This window comes from Xenopus laevis, chromosome 5L (genome assembly GCF_017654675.1).
Source record: "Xenopus laevis strain J_2021 chromosome 5L, Xenopus_laevis_v10.1, whole genome shotgun sequence".
NCBI classification, from domain to species: Eukaryota; Metazoa; Chordata; class Amphibia; order Anura; family Pipidae; genus Xenopus; species Xenopus laevis.
This window is the reverse complement of record NC_054379.1, coordinates 32,643,410-32,657,714: the sequence shown is the minus strand read 5'-3', so window position 1 is coordinate 32,657,714 and position 14,305 is coordinate 32,643,410. Positions and strand designations below refer to the sequence as shown.

General features: G+C 35.8%; 1 protein-coding gene across 1 annotated transcript; it reads right to left on the bottom strand.

The window, feature by feature from the left end:
• Positions 1–1,912: 1,912 nt before the first annotated feature.
• Positions 1,913–6,583, bottom strand: LOC121393625 (biorientation of chromosomes in cell division protein 1-like 1). Its single transcript, XM_041562647.1, has 2 exons — positions 6,173–6,583; positions 1,913–5,575 (listed from the first exon to the last, which is right to left on the bottom strand). The coding sequence occupies exon 2, from the start codon at positions 3,849–3,851 to the stop codon at positions 2,886–2,888; it is 966 nt and encodes a 321-aa protein (XP_041418581.1). The 5' UTR covers positions 3,852–5,575; positions 6,173–6,583; the 3' UTR covers positions 1,913–2,885.
• Between the last annotated feature and the right edge of the window lie 7,722 nt (positions 6,584–14,305).

The following is a 14,305-nucleotide window of genomic DNA, read 5'->3' as shown; positions in this document are numbered from 1 at the left end:
ATTAAAATGACACCATAAATATCATGCCAGAATCCATTTAAGTATGATACATACTGTAGGTTGCTAATTTAATTTTAAGTTGTAGTCTGTGTCTATTAATGCCCCTGCTCTTAGCATTTCATTTTTTTAAATTAATTTTTCAATTGTCATCTTCTTCTGCCCCTTCAAGGGCCGCTCCTGCCCTGAGGCAACTCACCGAGTGCTTCTTTAGTTTACTCTTCTGTCTTCCATCTTTCAGCATAAATTTTGTTCTTGTCTTACAACCCCCTTGCTCTTATTTACCCTTGCTTTTGTAAATGCTCTCATTACCTTCCATGAATACGGATGTTTCAATTAGAATGAGTCTTTCCAAATGATCATTTGTAAATCAGCAACGTTATATAAAAATATTTTATTACATTTACAAATTTGCAATGTATTTTTAAAACCAGTAGAAACTGAAAACATAAATGAAACACTTCACAGAACTAACATCAGGACATACAATGGTTGGTTAGAATAAAACCTTTAAATAGAGGAAATGTGTCAACTCTGAGGAGTCTCAAAGGTGTCACTGTTCTTTTGTGCCAATTATTTTCTTTAGATGAACATTTTGAATTCATGTTGAACAAGGGATTACACTGTCCTTTTAAGAGATTTGGGTTGCTCTTTTTACTAAAGCCTGTTGGGATCACTTGGTAGACTTTGGAATAGTTGGAGCTGCACTCACCTTTAGTAATAAATCATTGATTATTTGTGCATAAATCTACCCCTCCTCTTTAAACAACATATGAAATATAAAAAATAGACTGCATTCGCTATTATTATTAATTGTAATGTTATGTTTATTTACATATTATACAAACTACATTTTACAAACATAGTAACATAATAAGTTGAAAAAAGACACATGTCCACCTAGTTCAACCTTTATGTCTATATATAACAGAGGTTTGTCCTCTTCCACGTTTGCTCATTCCTAATGTTCCATGCTCATTCCTCCCCTTCTATGTTCACTCCATTGCCCTGTGGACTGTCCTCTTCCAGGATTGGGCTGTCCATATGTATGGCCTCTGTCTTCTTCTGCTGTTCCCTTGATATTTGGCTTAATATCAACACAGTTTGACTTGTGTAGTGAATTCAACTTTTTGGGAGGTGATCCCTGCCTTTGTCGACAAAAAATACAACTTGACTACACAAGTCAAACTCAGTAACATAGTAATATGCTAAGTTAGGTTTAAAAAGACACGATATTTTAAGTCTTTATAACCTGCCTAACTGCCAGTTGATCCAGAGGAAGGCAAAAACCTCATCTGAAGCCTCTCCAATTTGCCTCAGAGGGGGGAAAATTCCTTCCTGACTCCAAGATGACAATCGGACTAGTCCCTGGATCAATTTTTGGCATGAAATAAAGAGCAAGGAGGCTAAATGATATATGTGCCTGCCATTTCTATCCTTTCATGTTTCTACTGATGTTAAACCAAATATCCAGGGGAAAAAAGAAAGGTGCAGTCTTCCTTCATCTGAATTTAATGTGCCTCCTTCCTCCTCTTTTGCTTATATCCAAATTTAGATAAACATTTTACAAAAAATGAAGATGCAGTGTTCCATCTTCTGAATGAAAAGTGCCTCCTTCCTCCTCTTTTACTTATATCCCAATGTAGAGAATCATTTACAAGAAATGAAGATGCAGTTTTCCATCTTCTGAATGAAATGTGCCTCCTTCCTCCTCTTTTACTTATATCCCAATGTAGAAAAACATTTGCAAGAAATGAAGATGCAGTGTCCCATCTTCTGAATGAAATGTGCCTCCTTCCTCCTCTTTTGCTTATATCCCAATGTAGAAAAACATTTGCAAGAAATGAAGATGCAGTTTTCCATCTTCTGAATGAAATATGCCTCCTTCCTCCTCTTTTACTTATATCCCAATGTAGAAAAACATTTGCAAGAAATGAAGATGCAGTGTCCCATCTTCTGAATGAAATGTGCCTCCTTCCTCCTCTTTTACTTATATCCCAATGTAGAGAAACATTTAAAAGAAATGAAGATGCAGTATTCCATCTTCTGAATGAAATATGCCTCCTTCCTCCTCTTTTACTTATATCCCAATGTAGAAAAACATTTGCAAGAAATGAAGATGCAGTGTTCCATCTTCTGAATGAAATGTGCCTCCTTCCTCTTCTTTTGCTTATATCCCAATGTAGAGAATCATTTACAAGAAATGAAGATGCAGCATTCCATCTTCTGAATGAAATGTGCCTCCTTCCTCCACTTTTGCTTATATCCCAATGTAGAGAAACATTTAAAAGAAATGAAGATGCAGTATTCCATCTTCTGAATAAAATGTGACTCCTTCCTCCTCTTTTCCTTATATCCCAATGTAGAAAAACATTTACAAGAAATGAAGATGCAGTATTCCATCTTCTGAATGAAATGTGCCTCCTTCCTCCTCTTTTGCTTATATCCCAATGTAGAAAAACATTTACAAGAAATGAAGATGCAGTTTTCCATCTTCTGAATTAAATGTGCCTCCTTCCTCCTCTTTTGCTTATATCCCAATGTAGAAAAACATTTACAAGAAATGAAGATGCAGTGTTCCATCTTCTGAATTAAATGTGCCTCCTTCCTCCTCTTTTCCTTATATCCCAATGTAGAAAAACATTTACAAGAAATGAAGATGCAGTGTTCCATCTTCTGAATTAAATGTGCCTCCTTCCTCCTCTTTTACTTATATCCCAATGTAGAAAAACATTTAAAAGAAATGAAGATGCAGTGTTCCATCTTCTGAATTAAATGTGCCTCCTTCCTCCTCTTTTACTTATATCCCAATAAAGGAAAAAATATATGAAAATATAAAAAAATATTAAATGCATTAAAAGCTAAAAAGGTGTGCTTCTATAAAAGCCTCACCTCCTTGCAAAATAATAAAGTGCCAGTAACAATATTAAGAATAACATTACTAAGCCTATATAGTCACTAGCATTTTCTGTGATCTCATATCCAGTATTTTCTTCTAATACTGGGGCTCCTTCCCTGGATTGAAGTGGGGCATGTAAAGCCTCATCAGAATCAGCCATGTTAATATGGCATACGGTGGTCTGTTCCTCATCTGTGTCGGTTGAGCCGACCTCCTCTTGTGGAGACAACTCCTGAGCAACAGACAGTTCTGGGGCTTCTTCACTGGACTGAAGTGGGTCCTCCTTAGGTATAGTTGAGGCTTCAACATCCTTTTCAGATTCACCTATGTTAATGGTGAATGTAGTGGTGTCCTGTTTCCCCTCAATGTCGGTTGAGCCGACATCTTGTGGTGAAATTTTCTTCACAACTTCACTGGCTGGTTCATCCACCTGAACCTCTGAAGCAGTTTCTTCAGCATTCTCTGCTGTTTTTTCTCTTTTTGTGTCCAGCGACACAACGTCATCACTGTGCATTTCTTCTACAGCAGCATTAGGACTCTCTTCTGCTGTTTTTAAGGCTAAAACTTCATCTTCAGCATTCAGTGCTGTTTCTTCTATTATTGTGTCAAGTGACACAACGTCACTGTGCACTTCTTCTGCAGAAGCATTAGGAATGTCCTCTGCTGGTTTTGAGGCTAGATCTTCATCTTCAGCATTCTGTGCTGTTTCTTCTATTTTTGTGTCCAGTGACATAACAATGTCACTTCGCACTTCTTCTTTAGCAGCATTAGGGATCTCTTCTGCTGTTTTTGAGGCTAGATCTTCATCTTCAGCATTCTCCGCTGTTTCTACTATTTTTGTGTCCAGTGACACAACAACGTCACTGGGCACTTCTTCTATAGCAGCACTAGGAATCTCCTCTGCTGGTTTTGAGGCTAGATCTACATCATTGGCTCTTGCATTCTTATCTGGCATCTGAGATATTTTCTCAACTGATTGTATTCTAGCTTTGTCTTCTGCAAATAAAATAAAATGTAGGGATGTATTTATCTATGTTTGATTATGCCTGAATTAATAATAATTCTTATTTCTATACTAACAAAACCATAATCTATTCATGTCCTTTACTACCTCTACAAATAAAATGCCCGAACATGTAAAAAATGTACAAGTCCCTTACCTTGCCAATGTCTAGCTTCATTCAGGATTCCGACTAAGTATTTCAATTCTGCTATTACTTGTATTTCATCCTGTATATTTGCTACGAAAGGATGGTTTTGGAGCAGAAACTTAGCCGTTGGTCTGTCTTTGGGATCCTTGGTTAAACAGGCCTCAATAAATGAGTTAAACTCTGCAGACCTGGAAAAAAATAAAAGGGTGTTGATTTAGAGATAATGTAAGATGCTCCTGATAACTTTAAGAGCAGAATGTCGGTTTTCAAACTGGAAATTAGGCTCTTCTAGTGCACTCTCTGTACTAGGGAAGAGAACCCTCCTGAACCCCCTCTGGTGCTAAAAAGGTGAATGGGGGAAATCAGGGCAGAGCCTCCCCATGGTGGCAATGGGGTAAGGATCACCCCTTCAGATTATGACTAAAGTCAAATGGGATGTGGTTAGCTTACCATCTGTATGGTCGACTTAGAGTTGGAGGATCGCCAAAAACTATTTCTTCTCCAACTGCTTCTCGTTGTAAATGGAGCAGTGCTAATGGGTATAAAGAAATACATGTCAGATTCCAGATGTTCCAAAAAAGTCTAGGTCATTGTTTAGAAAATATTTACCGCCTGCCCAGCAATCTACAATCTGATGAATCATACACTAGTAATTTTCATCCCAGGTCCCTTTATTCATTGTTAAGGAATAAATTCCAAGGGTTCCAACTAAATGCTACAGAGCTAGCAAACTATTGTATCTTTATTTCATTATTAATCATAGTTGATAATAACATTCATTTGTTCCTAAACTTCATGTTGGATTCTTACTTCCCTCAGAGTTGGGGAGAGCTATGCTTATGTGCAACATTACTTCTTTCATTCAACACATTACAAATACAATTAATATCTATATGTGTTTGGTGAAAGCCCCAAACAAGTCTAACACAAAAAAAATACTGAGAAATACTCACGACATCTTGCTTCTGCCATCTCAATGGCAGTAATGCCCAAAGCCCATATGTCACACTGAAAATGAAAAGAAAGGCAATTATTTCAATTATTGTACTTTTCAGTTACATATTATTATAGGTTTTTAATCACGCCTCTGTTTATTCTTGAGTATGATTGAGGGGAAAAGACAACAGATAATCAGCATTGCTGACACTTTCATGTATTGATGTAAAAATCAATAGTTTCAAGAAGAAATTGCTATTTAGTGCTTGTTTAATGTAAGAACCATAGAAATATCTCTTTTTAGCTTCAACTGCTATTTATATATTGTGTATATGTATGTATATATTGTGTATATTCTTAGGCCTATGGGGACAGTGGTGGTCAAAACACTAATGTTATTTAATCAGAAAGGTGTAGTGGATACAGAAAAATGACAGTTGGACCGCATTCAAAAATACTTGCTGAAGGGATTTTCTTACCTTGTAATCATATGAGCTGCATGTCCACACTTCAGGTGCTATGTAGTGCGGCGTTCCCAGTAGTTCTTTACAAGGCCGGAATCTTTTTACTTTTCGTGCAAGCCCAAAATCAACTGAAAATGAACAAATTTGAATTAAAAAGTTAAATGGTAAAAAAACGACTTAATTTCAGTTAGTCTTTTTGAATTCGAATTTCAAAGTTTTTTCAATTCGAAATTCGACCCTTGATAAATATGCCTTTAGGTGTTGTCATTGAGCTGTTGTTTTGCAAGAGCTGTATATATATATATATATATATATATATATATATATATATATAATAGAAATTAAAAGTTTCGTATATGTATGTACATTTGAAATGCTACCTAGCTAGAATTTGGCCTGGCCATGGCTTGACATGATCAAAGGGTGTCATAGTTTTTGTTAAAGTTTTGTAATAACAGTTTTGACAATGGTATCCTATACAGCTGTCTCAGGAAAGGTATTGCTGTATACAAAACTAAAATTCTATAAATATATAAACACCCTTTGGAGCCAGAATTGACACCATAGTTGGTATGCCATTGGAATGCTTGTTATCTATTAATATCATTGGTATCAAGAATAATTTTAAGCAATGTGTTTAAAAAAACTGCCAGATGGCAAACCTATCTGTAGTGGATTATTATATGTATTCTATAATTATCATATATTAAATCAATTTTTCTTACTTAAACGTATACCGGCATCTTCGGTTACGGCAATATTAAGGGACTTGATGTCTCGGTGCATTATCTTCTTTTTCTGGAGGTGTGACAGACCCTGTAAGAAAGAAAAAGCAAAAAACAAGAATTAAACAGCAATTTGTCAATGTTCTCTAACACAAATTATAATCAAATACTTAGAACATGCTTGAATAAGTTGAGCCTGACATACCTTTAGGACTTCCCGACATATATAAGCAATGCAAGGTTCGGGAAGACCTTGACTAAAAGGGCTGTGGATCAGATGGAAGAGTGTCCCACCTCCACAAAATTCCATTTCAATCTGCAAGAAAAAAAACAAATATTAATAGCATGTCCCTGTATGCTCCTCAAAGTATTGAGTTTAGTAGAAAACAAGGTAGAACAGATGTACTACATATTCCCTCATCCAGCCAACAGTTTAAGCTGAACAATATATGGGTAAGAGTAACCAACAGTATGGGGCATATTTGTCAAGGTTGATTTGAAGGAATAACGCATTTAATCTAATTCAAATCGAAGTTTTCCAAAAAATAAACTTTGATTTTTCCACCATTTGACTCCACATAGGTCAAAGGAGGTCACCCATATGCTAAAATAGCAATTTGGCAGGTTTTAGATGGTGAATGGTCGAGGTTCAATTTTTAAAGAGACAGTACATGATATTCAAATATGGTCAAATCGAATTTGGACCATTCCCTAGTCGAACTACACAAAAAATAGCTCAAAATTCTAATTTTTTTTCAGTAGAAAATTCACCTCAACCTTTGCAAACTGCTCCTATGTATCTATACAAAAGCCATAGTCTTACCATTACAGGCATCATTATGGAGCCAGGTTGCTGATAGGCTCCATAGAATGAGGCAATGTTTTCATGTTCTGAAACTTTTTTATGGATCTTAATCTCCTTCTTGATTTCCTTCTGCGTATCCTAGGTAAATAGAAACACTAGTAAATACAGTGCTCTTTCTTATAAGTAAAGGCAAAATGATGAGTTTTCTCATAATTTAAGGAAAAAGATATATTACCTCAGAAGGGTTCATCATTTTAATGGCCACAACATTGTTGCTTTTGAGATTGTGTCCCTGTAAAAGCAAAGAAAGGATTTTGTTAATATTTGAAACGTTGCTTTTTCAGTACATGTTTAACCCATCCCTCTATTGTTCCCATCTTTAGATAATTTCCTATAATAACAGGCTAGCTTATTATACGATGTTTATAGGTAGCCATGCTTACAGCAGAATTAATCAAAGGTTTAGGGGAAGTCTACCTTTCTGTTCAATTTTAGCATCATACAAAATGACCTATTCTTCACAATCTTTATTTTTTATTTCTATAAAGTTTTTTTAATTAATTGCTTTTCTCTATCCAGCTTGCAGTTTATAAACTTTATAAAAATCTGTTGCTCTATGAAGCGATAATTTGAATGCTAAAAGATCCCTTTCTATTAATTTTCCAGTCTATAATGTAACCACTACATAGTTGCTAGGGTAAATGAAAACTAGATAGCTCCTGAAATTGTAAACGTTTGAGCTGCGGGACACCATATTTAATTTAGAAAAGACCAATTGCAAACTGTCTTAGAAACGTCTCGTGGTCTATACCACCCTAATAATTATTTCATAGGGGAACAACCAATTTAAGTTCTTATTTATCTACTATCTCTGTGTTAGATACTTTAGTTTACCTTGTAGACTTGGCCAAAGGAGCCTTCGCCAATCAGATTTCCCAGGTCCAATGTTCCCCTGGGTTCCTAGAGATATGATAAAAAACAAATATGATTAAAAAGAAAAAGCAAAGTGACCGAGCAATGTTAAATAATATAAAGTAATAATAGTCAGACAGTGATGCAACTATAGAAGAAGCAGACTGACCGCGGGGTCATCTTCCTCTATAGCCGTACTAAAAATGTGTTTTTAAGTCATATACACAATAAAAAGTAATTATAAAATACAATCCATTACCTTAAAATGAGTTGAACGCTGTTGTCCCTGTTTTGGATAAAAGAACAATAGAATAATTAATGTAAGGAAGAAAGTAAGGCAACTGTATACAACATACTAAAATTGACTCAAACTCAACTTTTGACTTGAATAATGACGAATATAAAGAAAATCAATATATATGAAGCCCACTTTGCTCTAAAAGAACTGATTTTAATCTCTGTGCACATAATGATAACTCATTCAGGCACTTGATAATAAGAGGGAAATTCTTATTAATGAGTCAAATAATGAGGGACATTACTCAAATAATTATTATTCCTCTCTATAACCCTAAAAGGAGAAGTGTTACCAGGTTTTGCTCTTCTGGGGCCATTATTATAGCCCATACTTTGTGCACTTTGCACTTGTATTTCTCCCCATTCTACCCAACAGAACACACCCCTATCTTTTTTAATAGACTTACCTTAAAACAAGCGGTCAACACGTTTCTGAACATTTTTCTTGCTTACAGCAAATCACTAAATGTGCAGAAACTTTCACAGAAATCTATAAAGAAAAACAGAAAAACTTGACTTAATTTGATTTGTGGAGGAAAGCAAAACCACTGATAGTGCTGCATTTTGTTACTTAAAGTTCTTAAACTTGACTATCAGTACCGCTTTAATGTTCAAGGCTTACAGATATGATCATTGTGATATTACAATTAAGCCCCACCCCCATATTAACTTAATGTTTAAAGTAGGGATGCACCAAATCCACTATTTTGGATTCGGCCGATCCCCAAATCCTTCACGAAAGATTCAGCCGAATACCGAACCAAATCAGAATCCTAATTTGCATATGTAAATTAGGATGGGAAGGGGAATTACTTTTTACTTCCTTGTTTTGTGATTAAAAGTCAAGCGATTTCCCTCCTTGATTCAGTTAAGCTGGGCAGACGGATTCAGCCGAATCAGAATTCTGCTGAAAAAGGCCGAATCCTGACCAAATCCCAAATCCGAACTAGAGCATCCCTAGTTTAAAGCTTACAATTATGTCAAAGCTGACACTTTCATAATTTCACATCCCATAATGTACAGGACATATAGAGTTTTTGTTTGCATCTTTCTTACAGTTTGCTAAGGTCCTTCTCTTCTGTTCTGTATAGCAATGATTAGGTGTTTTGTGTGTTAGGTATTACGTCAACTCTGTTCATTATGACATCACAATTAAGCTCCACCCCATATGAATTTAAGGCTTACAGATATGATCATTGTGACATCATAATTAAGCCCCCCATATTAACGTAATATTTAGGCTTACAGATATGCCAATTAGTCAAACAGCTGGCACCTTAATAATTTGACATCCTATAATCTACATGGTATATAGAGTTTTTTGTATGTATTTTTCTTACCTTTCACCAAAGTTCTTCTTCCCTTGTGTGGATTCACTAAGGTTCTTCTTCACTCGTGTGCTTTCACTAACGTTCTTCTTCACTCGTGAGCTGGAAATAAATAAATAGGCTGTGACATCACAATTAAGCCCTGCCCCATATTAACTTGAGGCTTACAGATACGATCATTATGACATCATAATTAAGCCCCCCACATATTAATTTCAGGTTTAAGGCTTCTAGTTATGTTAATTAGTCAAACAGCTGGCACTTTCATAATTTGACATCCCATAATATACAGGGTATAGAATTTTTTGTAGGTATTTTTGTTACCTTTCGCTAAGGTTCTTCTTCACTCATGTGCATTCGCTAAAGTTGTTATTCACTCGTGTGCTGGAAATAAATAAATAGGTGTTTGGTGTGTCAGGTATCAAGTGAACTCTGTTCATTGTGACATCACAATTAAGCCCCACCCCCATATTATCTTAAAGGGATGGTAACACTTAAATACAACTTTTTTAAAATATACATTTATATTTAAAATTACCCATAATTCATGTTTGTCAAACAGCTGGCACTTTCATAATGTGAGATCCCATAATATACAGGGCTTTTAGAGTTTTTTGTATGTATTTTTCTTACCTTTCACTAAGGTCCTTCTTCTCTCGTGTGCTGGATAGCAATGATTAGGTGTTTGATGTGTCAGGTATCAAGTGAACTCTGTTCATTGTGACATCACAATTAAGCCCCGCCCCCATATTATCTTAAAGGGACGGTAACACTTAAATACAACTTTTTAAAATATACATTTATATTTAAAATTACCCATAATTCATGTTAGTCAAACAGCTGGCACTTTCATAATGTGACATCCCATAATATACAGGGCTTGTAGAGTTTTCTGTATGTATTTTTCTTACCTTTTGCTAAGGTCCTTCTTCTCTCGTGTGCTGGATAGCAATGATTAGGTGTTTGGTGTGTCAGGTATAAAGTGAACTCTGTTCACTGTGATGTCACAATGAACAGAGTTCATTGTGATGTCGCAATGAACAGAGTCCATTGTGATGTCACAATGAACAGAGTCCATTGTGATGTCACAATGAACAGAGTTCATTGTGATGTCACAATGAACAGAGTTCATTGTGATGTCACAATGAACAGAGTTCATTGTGACATCACAATTAAGCCCCGCCCCCATATTATCTTAAAGGGACGGTAACACTTAAATACAACTTTTTAAAATATACATTTATATTTAAAATTACCCATAATTCATGTTTGTCAAACATCTGGCACTTTCATAATGTGACATCCCATAATATACAGGGCTTATAGAGTTTTTTGTATGTATTTTTCTTACTTTTCGCTAAGGTCCTTCTTCTCTCGTGTGCTGGATAGCAATGATTAGGTGTTTGGTGTGTCAGGTATCAAGTGAACTCTGTTCATTGTGACATCACAATAAAGCCCCACCCCCATATTATCTTAAAGGGATGGTAACACTTAAATACAACTTTTTTAAATATACATTTATATTTAAAATTACCCATAATTCATGTTTGTCAAACAGCTGGCACTTTCATAATGTGACATCCCATAATATACAGGGCTTATAGAGTTTTTTGTATGTATTTTTCGTACCTTTCGCTAAGGTCGTTCTTCTCTCATGTGCTGGATAACAATGATTAGGTGTTTGGTGTGTCAGGTATCAAGTGAACTCTGTTCATTGTGACATCACAATTAAGCCCCGCCCCCATATTATCTTAAAGGGATGGTAACACTTAAATACAACTTTTTTTAAATATACATTTATATTTAAAATTACCCATAATTCATGTTTGTCAAACAGCTGGCACTTTCATAATGTGACATCCCATAATATACAGGGCTTTTAGAGTTTTTTGTATGTATTTTTCTTACCTTTCGCTAAGGTCCTTCTCTCGTGTGCTGGATAGCAATGTTTAGGTGTTTGGTGTGTCAGGTATCAAGTGAACTGTGTTCATTGTGACATCACAATTAAGCCCCGCCCCCATATTATCTTAAAGGGACGGTAACACTTAAATACTACTTTTTAAAATATACATTTATATTTAAAATCACCCATAATTCATGTTTGTCAAACAGCTGGCACTTCCATAATGTGACATCCCATAATATACAGGGCTTTTAGAGTTTTTTGTATGTATTTTTCTTACCTTTCGCTAAAGTCCTTCTTCTCTCGTGTGCTGGATAGCAATGATTAGGTGTTTGGTGTGTCAGGTATCAAGTGAACTCTGTTCATTGTGACATCACAATTAAGCCCCGCCCCCATATTATCTTAAAGGGATGGTAATGCTTAAATACAACTTTTTAAAATATAAATTTATATTTAAAATTACCCATAATTCATGTTAGTCAAACAGCTGGCACTTTCATAATGTGACATCCCATAATATACAGGGCTTATAGAGTTTGTTGTATGTATTTTTCTTACCTTTTGCTAAGGTCCTTTTTCTCTTGTGTGCTGGATAGCAATGATTAGGTGTTTGGTGTGTCATGTATTAAGTCTACTCTGTTCATTGTGATATCACAAGTAAGCCCCACCCCATATTAACTTAGAACTTACAGTTATGATTATTGTGACATCATAATTAAGCCCGCCACATATTAACTTAATGTTTAAGGCTTACAGATATGCCAATTAATGAAACAGCTGACACTTTCAGCATTGGATATCTGATCCCATCTAATCTACAGGGTATATAACATTTTTTGCATGTATCTTTCTTACCTTTTGCTAAGGCCCATATTCTCTGTTGTACATACTCTCTTAAATGTGACACTTCCCAATATCAATGGATGAAAAATATGCACCAACATTATGGCTTTAGAGATCCTATGTCTAGACTTAGCCCAGATAGATCTCCAAAAATGTTGACTGCATGTCCTTGAGGATATTTCTTGGGACAGGTATCAGAAGAGTCTGGACAAAATAAAACAATTTGTGCAAAATAGACAATGGGATTGTTGAAATTCTGGCTAAGCAGAATATAGTGTATTTTTGGCAGTTATCAAGATCTGCACTGGGGAGTTTTAAGTGATACAGTTTTTAATACATTATAAAAATTTAACTGCAGAAATATTTTAAAGCAAGACTAACATGGTCTTATAAAAATACATAGTATCAGTATTAGTAAAAAGTTGTGGCATGAAATTCTTTGTAGCCTAAAATCACCCCCAGCCCAGTGATGATGCTGAGTTAAGTAATGTAAATCAGAGCCTGCACCCCAAAGCTATTCAAAAACAGGAGCCCCTATGGTTTATTATATCAAGAAGAATGCACAATGGTTTGGGCGCATTACACTGGCTTTCGGTGGCATGATTCTTCTATAGGCTGATTATAAATGAAAATAGTACTGTAACCTATGGAAGGATTGTGCCGATTTCAGCTTAGTTTGACTGACACAATTGCAAAGAAGTCTTTAGTTATGTTGGAGTGGAATTCTGCCTGCTGAAATATGCATTAGCCTCCTCTTTTGCCTGCACTTGGAACAGTTGTGTTGGGTGCAGGCAAACTCAGTTGATTTTGTACATGAATACATATCCCTGAAACCATCCAAGTGTGCCTGAACCCGAGCCTACAAAACGCTTCCGGGTGGCATCAGGAGAGGAGGCATTAGTCTATGAGCAAGTTACACATGTTTAATCACAGTTTTGAAAGAAAAAACTGTAGTGGAGTATACTGTATTCTATTTTCTATCTTTCTATAATACCCTCTATTGTACTATTAAATAATAACCCCAACCTTGACAGTCTACCCTCATAATTTAAATCTTCCATTCCCTTGATCAGTTTAGTTGCACTTTCTCTGCACTCTCTCCAGCTCATTAATATCCATCTGAAAGGATATCTAAAATGACTCTAAATAGCCCCCAGAATAATAGAAGCTTTCTCTCTGCATTCTCTCTCCTGTAGATTTTGTATCACAAGCAGCTCTCCTTTTCACTCTCACCGTGAAGTCCTCAAAGAAGTGTCTATTATACTTGTTTTTTAAAAAAATAAAAACTATAAAAAAGAAAACATGAAATTCATGAAAAGTTGCTTAGAATTAGCCATTCTACTGTATAACTTACTAAAAGTTGACTTCACAGCGAACCACCATTTTCATGGTAAATAAATGAAGTAAAATAAACAATACAAATTAACAACAGTTAACATATAACTAAAACTTTTTTTTCCTATGGCCCACATTTTGGGATATTGGTACCTAGTTGCTTCCCCTTACAGTTACAGTGATTTATCTTTGCAGCAGAATATGTACTGTGTTGTACCTGTGATCAGGACAAAAGACAACAAACAACCGTATCTTACACTGTATGTTCTACAGGGATCTCCTTCTTCTTGTCTCTTTAACAACTCAGTCTTTAATGTAACTGTAAATGGGGGGATAGTTGTCCTGGGCCCAGTATATTTCAAGTTTAAACAGCCTGCTGAGGAGGGAGAAGACCGTTGTTGAACTATAATGGTCACCAGTGGCCACCAATAGTTATTTTTTAACTAAGGGATTAAAGCAAATGGCTCTTATTTGTACATTAGAAATGCAAATTCTAGTACAGTGTCAGTACCTGCTTAAAGAGCCTTCTTTGACATGGTGGCAGGCTTAATAATCCTTTGGCCAAATATTTTTACTGCGCTAGCCCTCATGTCTGTTTGCAGAGAGTGCCGTGATGGGCCGGCAGAAGGAGGGAAGTGGGCATACAGAAGGAAGGGAATGCGCCATCAGAAGGAGGGGAGTAGTCCGGCAGGAAGAGGGGAATGGGCCGG

Excerpts from the sequence above, each read along its gene's own strand:
- LOC121393625 (XM_041562647.1), bottom strand. The coding sequence starts at position 3,851 with ATGCCAGATAAGAATGCAAGAGCCAATGATGTAGATCTAGCCTCAAAA.